Source organism: Ictidomys tridecemlineatus, chromosome 13, assembly GCF_052094955.1.
Source record: "Ictidomys tridecemlineatus isolate mIctTri1 chromosome 13, mIctTri1.hap1, whole genome shotgun sequence".
Lineage (NCBI taxonomy): Eukaryota > Metazoa > Chordata > Mammalia > Rodentia > Sciuridae > Ictidomys > Ictidomys tridecemlineatus.
The window spans coordinates 87,883,761-87,907,699 of record NC_135489.1 but is presented as its reverse complement, the minus strand read 5'-3'; the positions used below and the strand labels follow the sequence as shown (position 1 = coordinate 87,907,699).

At 50.6% G+C, this 23,939-nt stretch overlaps 2 protein-coding genes across 8 annotated transcripts in view; one reads left to right on the top strand and one right to left on the bottom strand.

Moving 5' to 3' along the window:
* Positions 1 to 5,288, top strand: part of Gnal (G protein subunit alpha L) — a 123,049-nt gene extending 117,761 nt beyond the window's left edge. For all 4 annotated transcript variants that reach the window (XM_078030436.1, XM_078030433.1, XM_078030435.1 and 1 more), the window contains one exon: positions 757 to 5,288. In XM_078030436.1, coding sequence (XP_077886562.1) covers positions 757 to 903 — 147 coding nt within the window. In that variant the 3' untranslated portion in view covers positions 904 to 5,288. The remainder of the gene's footprint in view (positions 1 to 756) is intronic.
* Positions 3,263 to 23,647, bottom strand: Mppe1 (metallophosphoesterase 1). Of its 4 annotated transcripts, none has more exons than XM_021732946.3 (10): positions 23,537 to 23,647; positions 12,744 to 13,085; positions 11,073 to 11,181; positions 8,910 to 9,013; positions 8,234 to 8,308; positions 6,459 to 6,567; positions 6,282 to 6,350; positions 6,073 to 6,195; positions 5,279 to 5,419; positions 3,263 to 4,075 (listed from the first exon to the last, which is right to left on the bottom strand). In XM_021732946.3, the coding sequence occupies exons 2-10, from the start codon at positions 13,007 to 13,009 to the stop codon at positions 3,893 to 3,895; spliced, it is 1,179 nt and encodes a 392-aa protein (XP_021588621.1). In that variant the 5' UTR covers positions 13,010 to 13,085; positions 23,537 to 23,647; the 3' UTR covers positions 3,263 to 3,892. The 4 variants fall into 4 exon arrangements, with proteins under 4 accessions (XP_021588621.1, XP_040126547.1, XP_021588620.1 ...); XM_040270613.2 differs by lacking the exon at positions 23,537 to 23,647 and adding an exon at positions 22,988 to 23,247; XM_021732945.3 differs by lacking the exon at positions 23,537 to 23,647 and adding an exon at positions 22,622 to 22,901.
* Between the last annotated feature and the right edge of the window lie 292 nt (positions 23,648 to 23,939).

The following is a 23,939-nucleotide window of genomic DNA, read 5'->3' as shown; positions in this document are numbered from 1 at the left end:
GTCCTGGGCTGCCAGAGCCTGAACAGCAGGTCTCCAAACACTGCTGGAGGCCAGAGCTTTGAAGTCCCCCTGCTTCCTCCTGAGGCCTCTCTGCCTGGCTTGTAGCCGGCCACCTCCTCCTCATTGTGGACTCCCTGTGTCTGTGTCCAATTTCTTCTTGGGAGCACACCAGTTGTGCCGGTTCAGACTTCAGATTCAGCCACAGCCCACTTCTCATCCACCCATGCAGCTTCATGGTGTGCGTGAGCCTGTGACTCTAAGCATCATGATCAGGGATCTTTAACCTGCATCCCCCAAGTTACTGGACAACAAGGTGCTGTGCTCCCAGACTGCCAGGAGACATTCCACTGCCAGCCCAGGGCACCCTCAGCAAATGCTGAAGACCATCTGTGAGCAGGAGTCCCTGTGACCGGTGCATTGCCCACTGCTGGACCACCAGTCACACCAGATGTTTAATAAGCTTATTAAAAGTACGTCAGCTAAGGCCAGTCCCTGGGTTGCACCGTGAGCAGGAGACAGGACAGAGGAGAACATGACGTGTGTTCCAGCACACCATGCTTAGGTGCCCATTTCTGGAAACCTTAGCCTGCCTCTCCTGAGGCTGGCCAGCACCTGGGTGCTGTCTCTCCAGCTCAGCAGGGATCACCTGTGGGCAGAGGTAAGCTCCGGGTTGTCCAGGCACCTCCTGACAGGTGCTCCCGCCCCGCCCCGAGTGCATGGGCCCACCCGGCCCTCAGCCCTGGCTCTCTCTTGCAGAGGATCAGCACAGCCACTGGGGATGGCAAGCACTACTGCTACCCGCACTTCACCTGCGCCGTGGACACAGAGAACATCCGCAGGGTCTTCAACGACTGCCGTGACATCATCCAGAGGATGCACCTCAAGCAGTACGAACTCTTGTGAGGCCCACTGTCCCTGTCCCTCCGCTGCCCCCATCCCTCTTGCCACCCCAACGAGTGGCCAGACTGCGTGTTCATCCATCCAAGACCTGGTAGGGTGTAGTGAGTGTCTAGTCCCCTCTGGCTGCTGTCTGTCCTGCCCTGGGTGTGCCCCACCAAGCCTCTGGCTACCTCCACCCCCCAGGTTTAGTTCTGTTGCTTGGTTTTCACTGAACACAACCTCCACCCCCAGATTTGCATTGCTGCAGAACCTCCCACTCACCCATTGATGCTGCAGGGAGCCCTCTCTGGGTGGGGACCCCTGTCACACACTTGTGGACTGACTCACCAAGACCCTGTAGGTAGATGGAGAAAGTGCTTTTTTTCCTTCTTCAAGTTATTCAGCATGATTGCAAAGGCATATGCAAAGTGCCCTGAGCCAGGGGCCTCTGATTTTCCTTGAGGAAGGCCAGCAGGTGGCTGGCCCAAGGCATGGAGGAGACCCTGAGCAACCAAGCAGAGATTTTTTTTTTTTCTTTTTTGGCAGTACTAGGAATTGATTGATTCCAGGGGTGCTCTACCATTGAGCTACACCCCCAGCTCTCTTTATTTATTTATTTATTTATTAATTCTGAGACAGGGTCTCACTAAGTTGCTGAGGCTGGCCTTGAACTTTCGATCCTCTGGCCTCGACCTCCATCACACCCAGCTGAGAAGCCCTTTTTCAGTCTCCTTTGCCCTTGCTGCCAGCCTCAGGCACTTGAATTAGAGCTCCTCTGAGCCTTTGGAATTTAGGCAGAACACCTGCCACATTCACTATTAGAAAACCTGTCCTGTCTGGAAAAAAGATCCCTTATGCTTTCACTATATTTGGGTGGAGTCTTCTTTCATATATTCCTTTCACTGTTGGTTTATTGCTGGTTTATTACACTGTACAGACCACAAAATGTAATATTCTTTTGTATCACTACTAAAGAAAACTCCTTGTAGATTTTTGTGCCTTGGATGATGGTTCTCCCTGTAAAGGACCTGTGTTTCAGTAGTGCTGATCAGCCTATGTCATCCTGACCTGCCGCTTCCCCCATAAGAGGGAACGAATGGTATCTGTAGCTTTGGCGACATTCTCATCAGCCTGGGACTTTGTAAGATATCCTTGGTTCCAAGAAATTGTGAATTATATGTCATCCTCAACTACAACGTTGTCCCAACACTGCCTCAGCCACCTGCCTGTGCTTCTCTGGGTCTCAGTTGCAAAATCCTGAACTCCCTTTCGGGGTACAGATCACAACATCATCTTTCCAAGAGCTAGGGATTTATTTTTCCTTCCCAGTCAATGTTTTTTGATTACTTTGCTAGTTAAAGACTCCTTCAAGTTCCCCAGGTAGGAACAGGACCGCCATCCCCATAGCCAAAGCTTTGGGCATAGACTCCACCAGGCGAGTAAACAGATAACGAGAGAAAAGCAAAGTGGAATCTGTGTTTGCATCCGGATGAGGAGAAAAAGGGTTGCATCTTCATTTGTCTTGTGAAGATGAAACATTATAAAATCTTTTTTTAAAAAAATCATTTTTATTTGCAATGCTGGGGATAGAAGCCGGGACCTTGTCCTGCCAGGCAGGTGCTCTCCCACTAAGCTACACCCCACCCCACAGAACCTTTATTTGAAATATGAAGGCAGAACGTATGGCTGTTGTGCAAGATTCTCAAATGCAGCCTCAAGAGCTACATCCTGGCACGACCCCTAAGAAGGCTCAATCGCCGCGGGAATGGTGCTTCAGTTCCATCCACAGCCACAGGTTTGGTTTTCTCGGTCGTCCTACAACAATCTGTAAAGATGTCCAGAACTGAACTTTCAACAGTACAGGTCCAGAGAAGGGACAGCCTATGTCAGTTCATTATCTTTCTTTTAGTCTTTAATATATTCAAGTACACTCTGTGGATCAGCATTCTATGATCATGTAGGAATTCAACTAGATTTAGATGTCACTTCCCATGGACCATGACAGCTTCCCAAATAGGCTATCTATCTCATCATCCCCATCTTCGCGCTCCTCTGATTCCCGACGGTGGCCTAAGACGCAGTGGAACTGAAATGCAGATGGTCTCAGGTCCCCTTCTGCTTTCACAGGGGAGGAAGAAAACTGAAGAGCTACACATCCACCAAAAACAAGTAAAGCTGTAGAAGGCTGTCCTCTCCTTACAACTCCTTACCACTAGGCAACTCCCCTGACCAAGTATGACTTAGGAACTGGAGGGGGGGGGGATGTGTGGCTCAGGGTGCAGTCCCCAGCACCACCCCAAATAAACAAACAAATAACAAAAGCTGGAATTAAAAACAGAGCCAGACTCTTAGGAAACAAAAACAAGGAGACATGACATCTGACTTGAAATTATCAAAATATTCATTTTTAATACTAAAAGCCATATATCAGCACTCCATTCTTTTCAATTTTTGATCATTAACAGGCATTGAATTCAGATGTAAGAACATGGTCTCCTAGACAGAAAATCTACTCACCTAAAACTGATTCTATTAGTTTCCCATAGAAGTACAGAAGTCTATAAGAATCAACCATGTGCCCCACACATCGCATCTGTAGTTCTAAGTTTAGGGCTTCATAGGACGTAGGAATTTGAGAGCCACTTCACAGAAGGACAGAAGCACACTCAATGTGCATGTGCCCGTGTCAGCCTGAGCGTGCACCAGGGCGCGGGTGCTTCCTGGGGAGCAGGGTGGTGCATCATGCAAGGAGCGGTATCGGGCACCTCTGTGCTGGGCAGATGCCACCTCCGATCGCACCTACGTTCGGTAAGCAGGCTGTTATAGAGTACGTGTTCCATTTTTATCGCATGAGGACCATCAGCGGTTTATTCTACAGTCACTCCTCAGAGGTTCAGCCCTCCCCTGACGAGCGCAGTCCCACAGCCAGCCTGGCTGGCCTGAGCCCCATGAGTCCTGAAGGAGCCGGGTCTTTGGCTTGGCACTCGCTACGGCGCGCAGCCAGCACCGCTCTTCACCGGGCCATGTGCATTCTGAGCAGGGTCCAAACGGAAAGGAAAGGCTTGGCTAGGCACTCCAGGCGGGCGAAGGTGAGGACCACCAGGAGCCCTGCGGCTGCGCAGTACGTGCTCAGAACTGTGCCCTCCAGGGGGAGGAAGCACTTGGAGAGGGCATGGTCTCTGGGCGTGAAGCTGCCCTGGAAAAGAAATAGGAAGGTACTCTTTCTGCAGAGGACTAGCACAGCAGCCCAACTTAGCGCCAGGGGAAAGTCTGCCCTGAAGGGGTCTCTTGGTGAGGCTGGGGCAGCCCTCCCACCCGAGACCAAGTGATCAGGGGCCTCGGCCTGCTCTGCCGCCACCTGCCCACACGGGCACTGGCAAGAGGAGGTGAGGCAGGCGTGCCTGGGGGAGGGGATGGCGATGCGGATGGATCTCGCCATTCGCACTCACCCCGGCGCTGGGGGCTCCCACCAAAGAATGGGGGGCGCCTAACAGAGATTCAGAGCGCGTCAGAGACCAGGGAGCAATGGTCAGCGAGGAACAGGCAGATAAGGGTGTTCTCATGCCACTCCATGCCCATACACGCATGCCCACACCTGTCCACAGGTTACTCTCTGTTTTTGCGGTGCTAAGGATGGAAGCCAGGTCCTTGTCATGCCAGGCCAGCGCTCCGCCCCTGAGTCACATCCCGGCCCCCACGGGCTTCCCCTGGTCGCCAGTGCACAGTGTGGAAGGACAGTGGAGAATGTTTTCATACACTGGGAATTTGACAATACGAGGGTCCCCCACCTTTCATGAAGTAAAGCACCTGCCACAGTAAAGCATCTGTGAGCCAGGCGCAGGATCCCATGACCAAAAGCAGGGTGTGGTCGCTCCAGATGTCACTGATGGACCAACACTGTCCATCAGCCGCAGACGCGGCAGCACTGTCTGCCGGGGCAAACGAGTGCGTTTGCAAAATTCAAGACAATCGAGTGTTGGTGACAAGTGACAAGATCTTGCCTCCTTAGAAAATGTCACACTCAAGAGTGTGTGGGAGCTCATAACCCACTTGAATCAAACTGTGAAAGATGATGTATTAAGAACTGAGTAATGTTTTGAACGACCAACAATAAAAAAAAAAAAAAAAAAGAGTGTGACATGGGCAGACACTGCCTTCTGCACGGGGCAAGGCACACCCAGGAGATGCTGCTTGCGGTAACTGCCCCAGGACCCAGCTCTGCTCATCTGTTCCCACGCAGCTGCTGGGAAGCGGGAGAGTGACACAGCATGGTGTGTAGGAGGCTCACTGATTTCTGGCTTTTGTACCTTCTTACAGATTGCAGCACTTAAATAGTTGATTACTGTGTTGACTTATATACCTATGAAAGCTTTCAGATGAAAATAAACTTTCACGTTACCATGATGAAACTGGGGTTGTTTCTGTTCCGCCAGCTGAAAGATGGGACACTGATCTCGGGGACGCCCCCGCGGTGCAACACCTCACAGGCGCTGTGCGTGTGGCCACTCAGGATCAGGCGTGGCCGGAACCACCACAGCAGCTGGGCCCAGGGGACAGACAGTTAGCGCTTACTCCTCGTGGACCCTCCCCCCCGCCCCGCCCCTGCCCCAGGGCCACCATGTACTGAGCTAAACACCCGGTTGCTACAGAGGATGGGCTTATTTTCTCCTCCAAAAATAATCTTGCTTATAAAAAGTAAGGCTTGTTAATACCCAGCCTCATAAACTCTACTCTTCTCACCCCAGGCTTTACATGTTTTATTTTTATAAACATTTTTACAAATTTATCTCATATTTTCCAAAATATATTTTAAATAGAAATTCATTTACTTTCAAGTATAAATATGAATCTTATATTTCATTATCTATAAATGCTATTTATGTCTATATTTGTTATATATATTTAAGAAAGTGCATTTTTAATTAAGACCCTAAAAATTTGACTCTAAGTGCCCTTTACACTCCAAAATCCATTTAAGTTTATGAGAATGACTGCAAACAATAGCCGAGAATGTTACGATGTTCCCAAATGGAGAAAGGAGAAAGCCACTGCCGAGTCCTCCAGAGGGCCCCCGCCCCCCCCCCCCGTCCTGTGCCCCCGCCCCCACCCGGGCGCCTCCCACCCCTGACTAGCCACGATGCACAGGGTAAGAAAGCAGGGCCACCCTGGCATGGGGTCCACCCACTGGCACACCTTCTGTGAGGCCTCCCGAGAAAGCACGTCGTACTTCTCCTGGAAAGGGATGTTCCTCTCCTCCGGAGGAGCCGCGTCTTCCCCAGAGCAGTTGGCATCGCTGGCGCGATACAGCGGGTAGTGCTGCCAGGACCCGAAGAGGAGATGGATGTAACTTCAGGAACCCCCAGGTGGCTTTGCCCAGCCCGGCTCCCACCGCCCCAGCTCACCTGCAGGAGGATGGGTGCAGAGGCGGGGAGCTGCTGCCCACCCGCACACTGGCTGGAGCCTGGCACCTGCTGGTCAGAGGTCAGCCATTAACCCAGCGCACCTGGTCGGAGGCAGGAAGGGAAGGGGGAGCCCAGCTGCGGCAGGAGCACAGGCCTGTACCCGAGGACCTCTCCTACCTCCCGGGAGCAATTCAGTCTGCGAGAGACTTCAGTGAGTTCAGCCTCTACTTCAGAACAGATGCCGCAGCCGTCCCCTTCCAGCGCCACACTGTTGACCATCACAAAACTGAGGCAGACAGGGTGGGCAGGTCAGGCCACGGCCACACAGGCCTGAGCTCCTCTCCCCATCGTTCCTCAAGTACCACTGAGCATCATGGTGGGAAGAACCAAGCCAGGTCACTTCCAAGTCCTGCCAGCCGTGTGTACCGCATCCGAGTCAGTTGCACCCAAGACTCCACAAAATGATTTTTAACCATAAACTAGTAGGAAATCCCAGACGGCAGAAGCTCTGAGCTCAGGGGGCCTGTCCACTTGTCATCTAGCCAGAAAGGCGTGTCCCTGTGTGAGTTACTTAGCCCCTCTGTGCCTCACCTGTCTTGGTGGAGTGAGAACAGTAAGCCCTCCCATCAGTAGATTGGTAGACTTAGAGACCTCCCCCTCTCCAGGTGCACTAAGCGGGTGGCAAGGGGTACAGGTGCTAACTGCAGCTGGCAGGGCTGGGTAGTGCCAGGCCCAGACAAGGCCACCCCTCCATAGCTCCTGCACCTACAGACCCCCCCACCCCACCCCCCACTTGCTTTATCTCCCATGCAAACACTACCTGGGCATGGAAAAGGGGCCTGTCAGGAATGACTCTGAAACTCAAACAATGAGGCCGAAACATGAGGAGCGTGTTTAAAGTTTCTGAATCACCCACAGGTACTGTGTCTCCATGGTGACACAGCAAAGGAAGCTACCTGCTAAGGCTGCCCCCCTCCAGGCAAAGGGAGGGAAGGGGAACATTCAAATGCTCCATACTACCCATGCAGGCACTTGACAGAGAGGGTCTCACTGGACAGCCCCCATCAGCTGGGTCGGCCTCAATCAGGAGTTCTGGGCACCCACAGGAAACATAGCCAAAGAGGAAACCCTCCTCTCCAAGCCCTCCTCTCCACTGCGTCACAACCAGAGTGGTTTCCTAGCCTTGTCTTGGTGCTGCAGACACAGACCAGAACAGGTCCAGAAGTTGGCACTGGAGTGGCCTCGAAGAGGGCCACAATGTGAATGGCCAGCTCAGGGTTGGGAGGCTCGGTCTAAAAGCCAAGGCTCATGGGAGCTGCAGGAGTGCCCCCAACATGCCAAGTCCCAAAACTCCATGATGATGGACATGAAATAAAGACACCTTTGCAAAACGGCTGGTGAAATGCAGGGACACTGCACCCACGGCCGGGAGGAGTCTGGCGGTTCACTCTGGGTTGCTAGGGAAAACCTGGGTGGTGTGAGGCCTCCTGCCAACTCCAGGGTAACCATTGGCCAAGACTGGTTCCACAGAGGGACCCTTATCTAAGATACCAGTCCAGCAGATAGTGGGTCTAACTGAACAGGGTAATCACCTTCAAAAAGGAAGTCTCTAGGAGGGTAGCTGAGAGGTAGAGCTTGCTATGAGCAGGCCAGAGACCCTGGGCTGGGCCCCAACACCAGGAGGGAGGAGGGGGGAGGGGACAAGGAGGAGGAGGGAAGGGAGAGGAAGGAGGAGGAGGGGAGGGAGAGGAAGGAGGAGGAAGGGAGATGGGGGAGGGGGAGGGGAGAGGGAGGAGGGGGAGGGGAGAGGAGGAGGGGAGGGGAGAGGAGGAGGGGAGGGGAGGGGAGAAGAAATGGAAGGGAAGAGGAAAGGAAGGGGAAGAGGAACAGGAGGGGAGGGGAGCAGCCTCCAAGGATTCAGATCTTCATAAGAATTCACGACCAATACTCACTTTACTCCTTTCCAAGAAAACAGCCTATCGGAGCTGAACACCTCCTCAAATCGTTTTACTTTGTAGGGGCTCATCCTAGATTCAGTTGTCAAGAGAAACATTTTTTCAGATTAAGCCATATTAGAACCTTGGAGTTATTCTGAACATTGCAAGTAACTTTGAGGATCTGAATGTCACACTAGCATTACCTTTAGGTGAGAGCTCCAGCTGACCCCAGGCTAGAGAAGCTCAAATCTAAGCTCAACTACACACCCAGAGGCCCCAGGCAGGTTGCTTGGCTCCCAAGGACCTCGTGTCCTCCTCATTGGAGCAAAGAGTGAAACAACAGGCCCCAGGAAAGACCAGATTACCACAGGGAAGAAACCTGAGCAGGCTCCTATGAAACACTGCAGCCCCACATTCCTGTGAGCTGTGCAAGTCTCAATGGTCTTGTTTTCTGACTCCTAAAGAAAACAGTCTGGCCACTGATTCCTAAGGGCACTGTGCTTTGTTCCTGCAGCAGACACTGGGTGGACATTCCACTATGTTAAGGGTCCCTGAGCAGCTCACACTCCCAAGCTTGGTTGGAGGACAGGCTCCCCACACAGCACAGGTGAGGCTTTGCCCTGCATCTCAGCAGGTCTGACATGAGCTCGTACCTCGGCTCTGGGGAACAGTGACTTGGTGAACCACTTACTCATAGTGAAAGCCAATGTCGTGGTTGCCCGCGACCACCTTCAGCTGCACATGACCCGGGTGTCTGAACATTTGCCGAAAGCGCGCCATCTCCTCCTCCCAGGCCTGGGGAGACAGGGTCACTGCTGAGGGCCCAGAACCCTCTCTGCCCACAGCTGAAAATTAACTCTCGGGTCCAAATCAGATGCTCATAAATCTCAAAAAATTGGGCTGGGGCTAGGGCCCAGTGGCAGAGCACTGGCCTAGCACATGTGGGGCACTGGGTTCAATTCTCAGCGCCTCATAAAATCAAATAAATAAAATAAGGTTAAATTTTAAAAAAAACCTTTGAGTTTTAATTCTTCGTAATACCTCTTTCCCCAAGACTACTACAATAGCTTTCATCCTTTATTTAATTTGATGCCAAATCTTAACAGATGGTGTCTTCCTCCATCTTTAAACATTTTTAACTGGCAACTCCCCCAAATTTTTGGTTCTTGTTATTCCAACGTCCCCAGGCACAGAGCCCCAGGTCAAGAAATGAGGAGAACAGACTCCTGGGAAACGCTGACTCTTAGGTCCACCGAGACAGAGGAGGCAGACAAGACCTTTATTACAATAAACATTTCAAGTATTCTGACATTTATATTAACTATTTTTACTTGCTTTGTCTGGCTATGTTACCCAGGATGGCCTCCAACTCCTGGGCTAAGTGATCCTCCTGCCTTGGCCTTCCTAGGAGCTGGGACTACAAGCACACACCACCATGCCCAGCTCCTCCTTATTTTTATAAGGTAAAAATATCAATTGGATGAACACCCTGGGTGGGCCAAAAAGAAATCAACAAAAACAAAAAGCAATTCTATTCTGGATAGTAACAACTTTATCCTAAAAATGTTAAATACAGTATACGATTCAACATAAAGAAAAGTGCTAGATAAAGCCCTTCCTTTACAAAGAATTCATGGTAACAAATGGTATTTAAATTTAGAATAACAAATCTAGGAAATCATAAAATGTTGCTCTTAATTTGCAAAAGCAACATATAATCTAATTGAATAACTAGTTGCTATTTACATACAATATTTCCATTATCATGTTTAAGTAGAGCCTACATCATAACAAACTTGCAATTCTGTAAACAGTAAGTTCCAATCACATTTGAACCAAGTTGTAGCGCTGTTCTGGGAAATACCAATGAATTTATAAGAGAGATCCTCCAAATAAAACATTTCCAAAAAAAACATTAGTGACTGAACATCTTTAACTAAGCAGCAGGAGGAATCCTTCATTCATCTCCAGAATATCATGAGCAGAGCCTTCAGCCAGCTAAAGGGAGAACAACCTCTCTGTCTGGTTTACTGAAAGGCTTACATCACACCAATACCCAGGCACATGTCTGGGGCCCTCTGAAGGAAGAAGAACCCCAAGGCTCCTTCTATGCCGCTCACTTAAGAAAGAAAATCAGAGGAGAGTAGCAAGGAACATTTGTAGCACAATTCTCAGGATGTAGCAACTAAATAAAACAGGACTGGGGTGTGGCTTGGTGGTGCAATGCTTGCCTAGCATGTGTGAGGCCCCGAGTGCCATCCCCAGCACCACTACCATCACCACCAAAAAAAAAAAAATGTGCCCCATTAGGTGTCCATTTCAACATATATTCTGTGATTTGGTGATCAATGAAACAGCAGCCATCCTGCCCACTTTTCCCTCTCTCAAGAGGTTAACAAGACAGTGAATTCAAGCCAAGCAATATCTGGCCATCCACACATTTCCTACCTAGACAAATACAAGATCGGGAACCTAATTCAAGGTTAGAATTGTGACCTGGACACAGGGGCGCCCACCTGTGATCCTAGCTACTCAGGAGACTGAGGCAGGAGGACTGCAAGTTTGAGGGCAGCCTCAGCAACTTGGTGAGATTCTGTCTCAAAATAAAATAAATAGGCTGGGGATGAAGATCAGTGGTAGAGTACTCACCCAGCATGCGTGAGGTCTGGGGTTGGATCTCCAGCACCACAAAAGTAAAATTTGAAATTAGCATTATACACGAATTCTAAGATTCTTCAACTACATTTCTAGTATGAGCACTAAGCAGTGTATCCACGTGGGCCAGCACAGCTTCCTGGCCATTCTGCACTGCGGGGGTGACTCCCCGCGCTGGGTGAGGGTGCCCGGGTCCTACCTTGGGGGAGCTCCACTTCCCTTCATCAAAGACGTCCCCCAGAATGAAGACGACTTCCGGCTGCAACAACCACAGCGCAGTCTGGAAGGCTCTCTCCATTTGCCATTCCCTTGAGGACAACAGGAAAAAATAAGCCGTCAAGATGCTCCTTGGAAGAGGCTACTTCCATCTACCTAGCCATTTAACAAGTGAAGCCAAGGCCAGGCCTGGCTCAGTGCTGGAGCACTGGCCCAGCAGGAGGGAAGCCCTGGGTTCTTCCCCAGGTCCACAAAGACTAGACGAGTGGGCTGAGTGCTCCCACTCTCCTTCCACAACCCCACTCTTGCTCTCCCACTCTCATGCCAAAGGGCCACTGAGTCTGAGTCTGACTGAATGTGGGGAACACCCAGGCAAGGTGGCACATGCCCATCATCTCGGCGGGAGCATCGCAAGTTCAAAGCCAGCCTGGGCAACTTAGTGAGACCTTGTCTCAAAATAAAAATAGTTAATAAAAAGGGCTAGGGGTGTGGTTCAGTAGTTAAGCACTGCTGAGAGAGAGAGAGAGAGAGAGAGAGAGAGAGAGAGAGAGAGAGAGAGAGAGAGAGAGATCTCAGCTTCAGAGCTGGGGTCTCACTCTGGCCTGGGACTCGTACCTCCGCTGATTTGCAGCCACTGTGCCCCCCACCTTCTTTCTTCACTCATCCCTGGGGACCTCGCAAATCACCCACCTCCCTGGCCCAAGTTCACCCACATCCACAGCCCTCTGGGCATGCTGCCTCTTGTTAGGATGATAAGGGTCGAAGGGCACAACATAGGGTAGTGAGAGAAAGCAGCGGGGCTCGGGCCAGGAGCAAGGAGAGCCCATCCCTGAGATGGGGAGCTGCCCAGCTCTGCCCACAGATGGAGGAGGAGCAAAGCACAGAGTCTGCACAGGGGAATATGACTCGGCCCTGGGAGGAAAGTCACCCTGAGCTCTAGGCAGCAAGGTGGACCTGGAGGATCTTCACGCAACACCAGAGACGCAGAATGACTCCATCTGCATGTGGTGTCCAGAGCAGCCAAATCCACAAGCACAGTGAGAACAGCGGTCACCAGGGGTAGGGAGCAGAGGGGACAAGGAGCTGGTGTGTCATGAAGAGAAGGTTCTGGGAGGAGGGCAGGACAGCTGCACAACAGCATGGATGTGCTTCGAGCCACTGTGCGCCTACCATGGTGGGGACGATTAGCGGACGCCGTGTGCATCTCACCACACTTATACACAGGCTTTTAAAAAGCCTGCTGGTGGAAAATCAGAAGGTCCACATTGGGGAGACGGGTGTGACCCTTCCCCAGGAAGCCAGCACACCCCTGAGGCCCAGGGGACTCAAAGTCACACACTGTCCAGGCCTGCCCTCCCCACCTGGGTCACGCCCACCTCCCTCACAGCTGTGAGGTCCTCCTGGTCCTGATGGGGGGCCAAGGCCCTGGTAACCCCTCCGACTCAGAAAGCCCATCAGCAGCCTAGATCTGAGTCCCTCTATAGGACAGATGTCCAGTAAACACTAAGTTCAAGGGAAACTCAAATGTCCCCAAATGCCCTTCTTTGAGAGAAAAATAAGAGTAACTCAAAGCCACTCCACCTGACCCATGGGGACAGGGCTACCCCTTTCTGCTTACAGAATTCCAGAACACAGTCCTAACTTCACCTCTTACCTTCGCAACTTGTCCAGCCAGTGGCCAGTTATTTCCCCGAGCAGGTGGGTATCGGCCAGAAACATGGCCTTCAGCACAGGGCCCCGTCTGCCTGGGGCTGGAGTTCCCACCTCCGGCCAGCGGCACCAGAAGATGACGAGGTAATAGATGAGAAATTCACAAAACAGGAGAGAGGCCAAGGCCACCACGGTGAGTTTCCACAGCAAGGACCTTTTCCTCCTCGACAGGCAGAAACTGTGTCTCCTGAGCCAGTGCGTCAGAGCCATGTCTCCATCAAGAGTTCACCCTGAGAAGGCCGTGGAGCCCGGGGAGCGGGAGGCAGCATCCGGCTGGGCTGTGTGCCTACAGGGCAAGGACGGGACTGGGTTAGGTTCCTCCAAGGGCCAGTATCAGCACCTCCCTCCAGGAGAACCCACTAGGGCCCTGGGACCAGCCAACAGGTAGAGCACTCGCCTAGCACACGGGTCCTGGATCGCAGCCCAGCACACAAAAGCAAAGGGATAAGCAGAACCAGTGACCCACACAATCCTAGCCACATTCCCGTCTGGACTTCAACACTGTAGTACACCCAATGTCACAGGATAAACACTGACTCCTTCGAGTCTCCCTACTTCCGTGTGCCAGAATAACGCTGTGAGGAGGATCCTCCCACTAAGATGATCAAAAAGTGTGTGTGTGTGTGTGTGTGTGTGTGTGTTTCATGTTTTCTGTGGTGCAGGGGTGGAACTCAAGGCCTTGGGCACCCTGTCAAGCATTCTACCTCCAAGCTACACCCCAACCCAAGGAAGTGGAATTGGACAGATACAGGAGACACCGTGGAAACCCATCAGGAAGGTGTGTGCTAAAGCCGGATCTAATGGGAAAAATGTAATCTGACTCCCAGAAGAATTCACCTCAACCACCCCCATGATATTAAAAGTCAACAGCGTCCTAAGCCCTAGGATGCGCTGCTTTTGGTGTGACCCCACACTAGGACTCTGCTTTTCCTTAAAAGAAGCATGGACAACGTGCTTCAAAGTTCCTAGTGATTCATCTCACACTAGACAAGAGGCCAGGAGCTCAGAGCCACCCTCCTGAATGTGGATGCTGAATTCTGCAGCTGGATTCTGTTTCCACAGAAATGGTTTCCTCCACAAATTAGACTTGAATTAGTCTTTATAAGAAACTTATGTACAGTGGCTTCACTTTGGAGTCCTTAAAAATGTTGATGGATTCATCCTGAATTTTAGATGAACTTTCCACCCTCTAAAGACATTGTCTGTTAGCCAGGCATGCCTGTCATCCCAGAGACGTGGAGGCTGGGGCAGGAGGATCACAAGTTCAAGGCCAGCCTCAGCAACTCAGTGAGACCCCTGTCTCAAAACAAAAATACAAAGGGCTGAGGATGGGGCTCAGTGGTTAAATGCCCCTGGGTTCAATCCCTGGTATCAAAAAGAAGAAAAGAGGTATCTGTGTTTGAGACTCTGAAGAGCCACATTATGAGAAGATACCCTGAGATGGGCTCTGAGAGATCCACCTCAAGGTGCTGCAGCTTGGGTACAAGAGGAGACTCTGAGAAGAGCAGTGACCCACAGGGCTCAGTGACCTGTCAGAGAAGCCCCGAGGTCTCAGGGGACTGAGCAGGGATCGTGAGACAATGGCCAGCAGCCCCGAGGGAGTCCACAGAGGGAGAAGGTCCTCTTCTGCAGAACTTTCTCATGTGAGTCCAGGAACTTCCCCTGGCTCACAGGCGTGGAGTCAGGAACAACCTCACGTCCACTGGGCCAAAGGGGCATCTCAGAGAAAGCCAGTCTTCAGGATGGTTTCACATTTGATCACAGAAAAGGAAGGACAAACCCCAGACCCTTACAAAACTCCTCGGTTTATGTCACGGTGGTGTTCCATGACAAGCAATCACGAGGATACAGAAAGTCTTCCTGGAGCAGAGTAAGGCCCAGCCGCCTGCACGTGGAGCCATCGTCCAGAGTTAAGGATGTTCCTGCAGAGCGGAGATTCCTGCAGGACCTGGTCAGTAGGGACATGGCCATTGCAGCAGCCCACAGGAGCTCCGTCGCCAGGCTCCAGCCCAGCCCTCAGGGTCCACATGCTAGACCTTACCTGCCCCACCTGAACTTCCTCCTCCCCTCTGTTTTCTCCGAGTGGAACCCCATGGGCCATGAAACCAGAATCACCAGAAACCTTGTCCTCCAACCAGGGACACCTCTGAGATGATGGTAGGCGCAACACAGCAGCGGTGAGCCAGGACTGGCCCAGCGACTGAGGATGTGCAGCACCCTGCACATCACACTGCCCCGAAATTCTAGCGCTGGACCTGAGAGGCATGAGTAGAAGATTGCTATTTTCCACTCCACCTGTACCAGGCACAGGGTGCCCATGCAGCCAGGCCCGTGGCCTCTGTACCAAGTGCAGGGGTGCCCCTTCAGCCAGGCCCATGGCACCTGCCTGTCATCCCAGCAACGGGCAAAGCTCAGGCAGGAGGACTGCAAGTTTGAGGCCAGCCTTGGCAACTTAGTGAGACCCTCTCTCAAAACAATTTTAAAAGGGGGCTCGGGGTGTAGCTTATCGGTAGCACAACCCTAGATTAAATCCCCAGTATCGAGGGGAAATGATGGTGCCAGGCCACACTGGTGTGGAGCTATCGTCCAGAGTTAAGGAGATAAGAGAAGAGACAGGCTTCAAGCAATAATGACAGTGTTCCTTTTAGAGCACCCAGTGGCCTTTGTTTGATTAAATCAAACATACCCAAAGCAATTACTTTGTCTTAATACCTCATTTCTTTTAAAAGGCCTAGAATCTCCTACTCCTAAAAGGGGAGCCCAAAGCAGCAGCTGAAACTCCCTGCGGCCCTGAGGAGTGTGAGAAAGGTGTCCTGCCCCCGTAGGGCTGGGTTTAGGAATCTGCGAGAAGCTCAGCAGCTGTACAGGTTTCACATTCCCAAGATCAGACACCAGATGGAAACTTTAACCACTGTTCTCTCTTCCACACCCACTTCTTTTCTTTTCTTTTCTTTTTAAATATTTTTTTTAATTATAGTTGGGCAATACCTTTATTTTATTTCCTTATTTGTATGTGGATTGAACCCAGCACCTCACACAAGCGCTTTGCCGCTGAGCCACAACGCAGTGCCCCTCTTCTTTTCATCAGAGAATCCTGGAGCAGTCATGAGTAAGAGGAGCAAGCAACTCCCAGGTGGGAGAGGCTGCAGGCCAGGAAGGCGACCCTGCCCCAGCTGGAGTTTAGGAGCCAAAGCGACACAAAACCTCTAACCTCCATTGCATTCCCCGGCAACCTGAGTTCTACCTGACCCACTCATGGGACCCAAATGGTTAGCCACCCGCAAGGAGGCCATGTTGCCACCAAAAAAAGGTGAGGGAGGTCCAGACCTCAGACTTCTGGGTTCTTTTTTCCACAAAGAAATAAAAACTGTCCCACAGAGAGTCTTCCAGCCAGGGACGTGGCCAGCAGGAGAGAGAGAAAAGAGGGGAGGGCAGGGAGAGACATGTGCTGATCTGGAATTTCTGCAGAAAGCCTAACATCTGTGAATCCACGCTTTGTAATAATGTGATCATTTAACAGAAAAGAGAAATGAAAACCGTATTTAAGCAACTTCTGTCACCAGATCCTTAAACAATTGCTTTTGCTTAAATCTTACAAAACTCCTTTTCTTCCTCTACCCAACACTTACTGTTAGTACTTCCAATGTTGTCTGCAATGTTATGTCCAAAACATGCCCTTTTCCTCCTGAATTCATAACAGGGCCCCGGAGGCTACTGTGGCTGAAGGCATTGACTCTCTGCTGGGCTCTGCAGGTTCCTGATGGGAACCTTGAAGCAGGACACACTTGGCCCAACCTTCATTCTGCAGCTGTCTCCCTTTGCTATCTGAACTTGGATCCGATTACTGATCGACTCTGAACCTAAACATGGTAATCCCTTAAGGAGAGACTGTCTAAAAACTGGAAACCCGCAGTTGGTCAGCCCTAAACTCACCTAACCTTGCTCTCCCCAATTCAAGGCTGGAGGCACTGAGATAAAGAGGAAGGAAGGTGTGTCCAAGATCTGCAGAGACATCAGCAGCAGACAGCAGCTTTCAAGACCACCTGCTCTAGACCCCTGCGGCAGCCGCTGGAACAGGCAGGCAGCTTGCAGGCAGATCACCCGATGCTGAGACTGCCCCCTCACTGGGAGTAATAGCACTATGACAGTCCCAAGGATGCCCCAAAGCAGGAACCATCATCTCCAGATGGGATCCGACCACCCCTCATGCAATGAGGACTTCAGCATCTCCCAGGACCAGACCTGAGACAATGACCAACCAGACCACAGTGTGAGCAAGACCCTGAGTCAAAGACCCCAACTCTTCCCCCGTCTGACCCTGAAGCTCAGGTCAGTGCCCTGGAGACAGGCTGAGGACGCCTGGCCCCTGATTTCCCAGGAGAGCTATCAGAGCAAGACTCCTCGATTCCTCACCAGCACTTTTTCCACTTCTCCTTTGGGGGGAGAGGCTGCATCTGGTGTGTTGGGGCTCCCCAGTTGAGGCCCCCTGGTTGGGGACGATGGCAACAAAATGAAGACAAAACCATCTGAAGAGTTGATAGGGATAGAGAGAGGGATCATTCTCTCCCCAGGAGTGGCACCAGCAAGGCTGCCGGGCCTTTCAAAACGAGCTTTAGGAAATGAGAAGTCAGCCCTACCTTAAGGGTAAAAGTGACCTCCTCATTGCACACACTTCCTGGGCCAACTAGAGGGACAGCTGAGGGGATCCTGCTACGGCAAGCAGGAGCTACGCAGACACTCCTGACGGGAAGACCCCTGCAATGCAGCCCTGCCTTCTTGGTAGGAAGGAGGAAGCAGAGCTCTGTGTACAGCTAACAGCTCGTTCCTCTTCAAATATTCTGCCTTCTGCTGTGAAGACCCACCAGCAGAGACAAGAGCCACACTGAATGGACGAGAAGCCAGACCCGCAGCCCAGCTCTGTGACCTGAGGCAGGCTGCTCACCCCTTCTGAACCTCACAACCTACAACACCAACCTCACTGTGTTGTGCAGATTGACAGAAATAATCTACACAACTGTTCTTTTCTAAAAATAATTGTGTGCACGTGTGTGTACGTGTGTGTGTTTGCATGTGTGTGCACGTGTGTGTGCAGTGTGGACAACTGACGCTCCAGTCTCTGCACACCTAGTATGTGATCTACCACTGAGTTACACCAAGTCCTGTAGAGCCTTCTACAGAGCAGATGTGTCAGGATTTGGTTTGGAGGTAAACCTCAGCATCCAGTGGACCCCAAAGGGCTTCATGCAATGTTGCTCAATTCAAAGGGCCAAAATGGCGGTGGCACACACCTGAATTCCTAGCAGCTTGGGAGGATAAGGCAGGAGGATCGTGGGTTCAAATCCAGCCTCAGCAACTCAGTGAGACCCTCGGCAGCTCAGAGAGACCCTGTCTCTAAATAAAATGTAAAAAGGGGGCAGGAGATGTGGCTCAGTGGATTCAATCTCCGGAACCAAAGGACCAAAATGGAGTTAGGAAGAATGAAAAGGCTAAGGATTAAAGACATCTTAGAGGCTGTGGCCACCCAGCAGAGCAGTTCCTGAGTCACCTGTCATGTGAACCTTCAACTCTGCCTCAGCCAAGGCTCTAGACCTTCACCCCTGCTCAGCGTGCGAGTAAGTGAACGTGCCACTCCCGAGCCTGGCTCTTACAGGACAAGAAGAGAAATGGGCCTCTTTTCCTGAGACTAAGTGAGCAGGGATCTGGCCTTCCCCGGAGCTAAGGGAGTGCCTGAGGCCCAAACAGGAAAGATGGGGAGATGTGGGCACTTATCTGGAATCATTAAACTGAACAACTATAAAACAAGAGGTTTGGACAAAGAGCACATACTGTGTGCTACTCTCCCTTTGATTAATGAATGAATGATTCTATCCATACTAGGAGGATTCCTGTGTTTGCTGCTGTACTGGGGATTGAATCCAGGGTGCTCTACCACTGAGTTACACCCCCAACCCTTTTATTTTATTTTATTTTATTTTGAGACAAGACCTTGATAAATTGCTGGGGCTGGCCTCAAACCTACAATCCTCCTGCCTCGGCCTCCAAAGCAGCTGAGATGCCAGAAGCACATTAGCAGATTTGGGATTAAAAATCAAAATTACTTGCTCTATTACTTATTTCACTTTAAAAGCTCAAGTTGCCAGTTTTATTATCAAATGATAACCCAAGAGAAACTTCACCATCATATGGTCTGTATAGTACCATTTGAGCTGGCCTAGGATTGCAAGTTAACAGGTACCTCTCTGGACTCCTCCTGACAGGTATGTAAACAAGGCAGCCAGACTGGACAGTGAAGGCCCCGAAGGCCCTCTTCAGAACTGGAATGCTGACCTTGTCATGTTCTGATTTCTATCACATACATACATTTTACTCCTGTTGTCCCATGACAACAACAACAATAACAAAAAAGCAAAACAAAAATCCCAACTTGTTAATATCTATCACAGAACTTTTCAAAAAGCTTAAAGAGCCTCATTACTGGTTTATGAAATCAGTTTGATGATTTGTGACCATAATTTTAAAAAACTAAAATAACAGTAGAAAATACTAGCTTGTACAGTAGGGACAAGGTGTAGTCAAGTTAATTTGATGAAACTTCTGTTCCCATTTTAAAACACCTGTATCTATGTGTACTGCTCACAATACAAAACGCACTTCACTCTGTGTTAAGGGTTGGGGATTTAGCTTGGTACTCGAGTGTGAGAGACCAACCTCGCACGTGACTGAGTCAGAATCCCCGGCTGGGTGCTGAGGCGCTCAGTCACAGAAATGTGGCAGAGCTTTCCCCATGACCTTCTTGGATTCAAGGGACAGTGTCTCGTGCATGGGTGTGTCTTGCTACAGTCCCATGGGGGAAGCTATGCTCACCTGTTCCTTTGTAATATAACCCCTTGCCCTGTTTAGGATAGAATCTTCCATGGAAGTGCCTTGTGTGTGTCCCCTTCTCTTACTGAGCCCTTGGGTGTGGCCTACCCAGATGTCAGTCAACCTGCTGACAGTGGACATCATGAAGATAGACTCAGCCCCCTGAAACCTGACCCCTTGCCTCATTTGAATAGCTTCTCCTCAATAAAAGGGGTCAGCACGTGTGCTCTCCCTCTCTCTTCCTGTGGACCCTTAAGGTCAGAGGAGCCCGTCACAGAGACCCCAAAGAAGAAGGTATTTGTGTCTCTTTTGTGGTTATTTTACACAGCCCAGTTAGCCCAGTTTACCTGGAGTGACCCCTGAGCCTTTTAATCACAAGAACAGAAACCTGACACTCAAGTACTTGCCTAGCATGCTGGGGACCAAAGCTTGGATCCCTAACACTAGAAAAAAAAAAGTGTAGATTTAGATTGAAAAGGAAGCCCTCACATAGGACAGGCTATATGGGCAATGACCAAACAGACTGCATTTTACCCTGAGACTCCATCATGTAAGAAATACTTATCCCTTAAGAAAGCCCGCCTCTGTACTCATTAATAGTTACCTAGCATAGCATACTTGGCAACACAAAGTAGCAATCCTTATACAATGTAAAATTGTTCTCTTTGTTTCCATTTTTCTTGGGCAATGTCAGAGATTGATGTCTAGACATTAGTAACCATTCTCTAACTTGTGCTGAACTAGGGTCATTTTGATCCACTTCTGCTTGCTTGCTGCAGTGCCAACCTGGAAGTCCCGTGGGAAATACCAATATACCCCATTGCATTGTCTCGCTAACTGTCCAGTTCTGCTTCTGTACCTGTTTGCTTGCAGCTATGTCAACCTGGATGTGGTTTTTGCCTTTAAATATCCTAAAATATATTGAGGCTTGAGGTTGTTCCTTGCAAAGACAGTTATGGGTCCTGTAGGGAGCAGTCGCCAACCTGCCAGCTAAATAAAGACTCTTCAATTTGGACAAAACTGGGACTTGATGTGTTTTCTGAGCAACCTGCCCCACAACATCTGCACTCCACTATCGAGATCACCCCATGACCAGGATGCAGCATGCACACACACAGAAATCTATTGATTCAATGGCTTTCAAGTAGTCTCATTTTACCAAACATTTTAGAATTACAAAATACACGTGCTCACCTTTTTGTTCTATCACCTTTCTGTAAATACTTAAAAGTCCACAGTCATATAAACAGGAGGAAAAGAAGTCATTTTTTTTTCTGCCTTTGATAAAAAGTATTTAAAGAATGGAAATGGGCTGGGGATGCAGCTCAGTGGTAGAGCGCTTGCTTCGCATGCACAAGGCCCTGGGTTCCACTGCCAGTGCTATGGGTGTAGTGGGGGGGGACTGGCAAACAGGTGCAGCCACCCCTGTATGTGGCCTGAGAGGAAGAGCTAATGCACTCACCCATTGACTGGAGAGAAGAGGGACAATCTTCCCTTGAGCCTCTTTAGAGAACTTTTTTCCTCAAAGAGTTATAAATAGAAAAGTGACCTAACTTTGGTTTTCCCCTGGGCCCTGGGGACCCAGGCTGCTTGGAAGTCCATTATCCCAGTTGCAGATCTCACAAGTCACCACACACCATCCAAAAAGCTAACAGTGTCCTATGTGAGGGCTTCCTTTTATTTATTTATTTTAGAATTTTTTTTTTAATATTTATTTTTCAGGTCTCGGCAGACACAACATCTTTGTTTGTATGTGGTGCTGAGAATCGAACCCGTGTGCATGCTACCGCTTGAGCCACATCCCTAGCCCGAGGCCTTCCTTTTAAATCTAAATCTATGCTGCTTTTTTTTTTCCAGTGTTGGGGATGTAAGTGTTGGTCCCCAGAATGCTAGGCAAGCATTTGAGTACCAAGCTAAATCCCCAACCCTTAAATCTATTACCTAGATATATATTTTTTCAATATATATTTGTTTTAGTTGTAAATGGACCTTTATTTTATTTATATGTGGTGCTGAGACTCAAACCCAGGGCCTCACACATGCTAGACAAGTACTCTACCACTGAACCACAACCCCAGCCCCTATTACTTTTTATATTTAAAGAAGAAATGGAGGAAGAAGAAGGAGGAGGAGGGGAGGAACAGGATAAACAGGAGGAAGAAAGCTTTGGGAGTCTGGCTTCCCAGGAGAACCCATGAATCTCGTCACCTTTTAAAGAATGAGAAAAACATGTTTAGTTTGCTGAATGATTTTCATTTAGTGAACTACTGTCAAGAAAACTCACCAACCTTGAGAGTAAAACAGCTGAGAACATAAGGAAAAGGACTGGGTTCCATCACCCAGTAACCCCTACCCCCATGTAGCTGGCGGGGTGGGGGTAAGACTTCTGCACAAGGCCCTGGATTCCATCCCCAGCACGGAAAACTACAAGTAAGTCTTTCAAATTATAAAATACTTATGTTCAGAAAGTATACTTCATTGTTCTATACTGCCCAACACATAGAAAAAAGAGCTGCAAATGAAAGTAAAGTATTTTATCCATCGACTGACTTATAACTTCAAAGCTAATATCCAAATCCTACCCCCAATAGCCTGGGGGAAAAAATAGCATTTAAATACACTAAATATGTAGTTTCTTCTCTTAATTGTTCATTATCTTAAATACATTATTATCACAATCTCTCCGATGGCTATTTGCATGTGAAATCTTTAATCTTAAGTGTTATTTTAAAATAAGAGCATTTTTATTCAATCTACATGGATAAACTACAGAGCGAGAGGCCCCTACAATTTAACATACGACCTTTAGTCATCCAGAGTTTCCAGCAAATAACTCGTTACAGAAAACTGCTTTTTCCATAGGTTTATTTGCAACCCCAAAGGACCATAAAGTTCCATTTTGCAGTGATAAAAAAAATTAGCTATGACCCTTGAAGTTCATCCTGACAAGAGGATACTTACAAAACCCCAGGGCGCCGGGACCCCGCGGGTCCCCGGAAAGGCCAAGCCCGGGGGTTCTGCTGTCCCACGCTCCGCACCAGGCCAGCCGCCTCGCAGCTGGGCGGAGCATCCTGCGGCCTTCCTGTTTCCGCAGCGCCTCTGCAATCTCTGTCGCCAGGAACCCACCTCCGCCGCCCCGCCCTCCGGGGAACCGAGTCCCGCGCGGCCCACCCTTCCCGGCCCGGCGCCCGCGTTCTGGAGCGCGGGCTGCGGAGGTGGCCCGGCTGTCGCGCCCCGGACATTTACGCGGCCGGTGCTCACGGAGGAAACCCAGCTGGCGCTCCGCGCGACCCCATAGAACGGATCAAAATAAAGGCACAAGCGTACCCCGGCCGCGCCATCCTCGCCGGCCCGCGCCGCCCTCCTGGGCTTCCGAGGCCCGGTGCGCGCGGGCCGCGGCGCTGGCTGCCCCAGAACCTCGGAAGTCGCTGCCCAGGGCGAGGGCGCAGGAGGGAGCTCGGGAACGTCCCGCGGGACAGGGCAGGGCGAGGCGAGGCGCCCTTGGGAGGTCGTGGGCGCCGGGGACCGGCCGGTGGAGAGGAGCCCCGGAGCCGAACTGTCCGCGCCGCGCGCCCGCAACGGCGGCCCCCGCGCTCGCGCGCTCCCGCCCGGAGCCACCAGCAAGAGTGACAGCTCCGGCCCGGGTCGCATCCCGCCGCGAGCTCCTGCCGTTGCCCACCCGGGGCGCGCCCGGCACCTCCGCCCCAGTCCCGAGGCCGCGCGATGGGCGCCCTGCGCCTGGCCCAGCTGAATGGGCCCGGGGCCGGTTGGCTACAGACCCGAGTCGAGGAGTGGCCACCTTGGCAAGGGCTATTGTAAAATGTCCCTTTGCTTAGGAGGTTGGTTGAAGGCCTGCACAAGTGTCTGATGGCTAACCGTTTGAGCGACCTTTCCTGTGTGAAGGCAAAAAAGCCACCCTGGGATGGACTAAGGCAGCGGTCTTCCGAGTGTGTGCCCAGAGAGCAGCCTGGACATTGACGCATGCCCAGACCTGGCGTTTCGCGTCAGTTCACCGCTCACCTTTCCCCTCACCTGCCACCCCTGCTGCTTCATCCCGTGTATGTTCCCAAATTCTAACTCTGGAGGGCGGATTTGAGCCTGGGGCCCCCTCCTCCACACACTTGGACGCCTCTGGAATAAACTCTGCAAAATTGATGGCTTTAGAATTGGCATGCTGGGCGACAGGCAGAACAAGGCTGGAGTGGTCACCAAACTTATAAAACAGCGAGTTTATAAAATTTTTTAAAAATTGAGAAAACTATTTCTGAAAATAGGTAAA

Bases quoted from the DNA above. Each gene is read 5' to 3' on its own strand.
- Mppe1 (XM_021732946.3), bottom strand. From the start codon at position 13,009: ATGGCTCTGACGCACTGGCTCAGGAGACACAGTTTCTGCCTGTCGAGG. The intron at 11,182-12,743 runs GTAAGAGGTGAA...GTTGTCCTCAAG, and splicing joins TGGCTGGACAAGTTGCGAAG to GGAATGGCAAATGGAGAGAG. The intron at 9,014-11,072 runs GTAGGACCCGGG...CTGTCTCCCCAG, and splicing joins GGAAGTGGAGCTCCCCCAAG to GCCTGGGAGGAGGAGATGGC.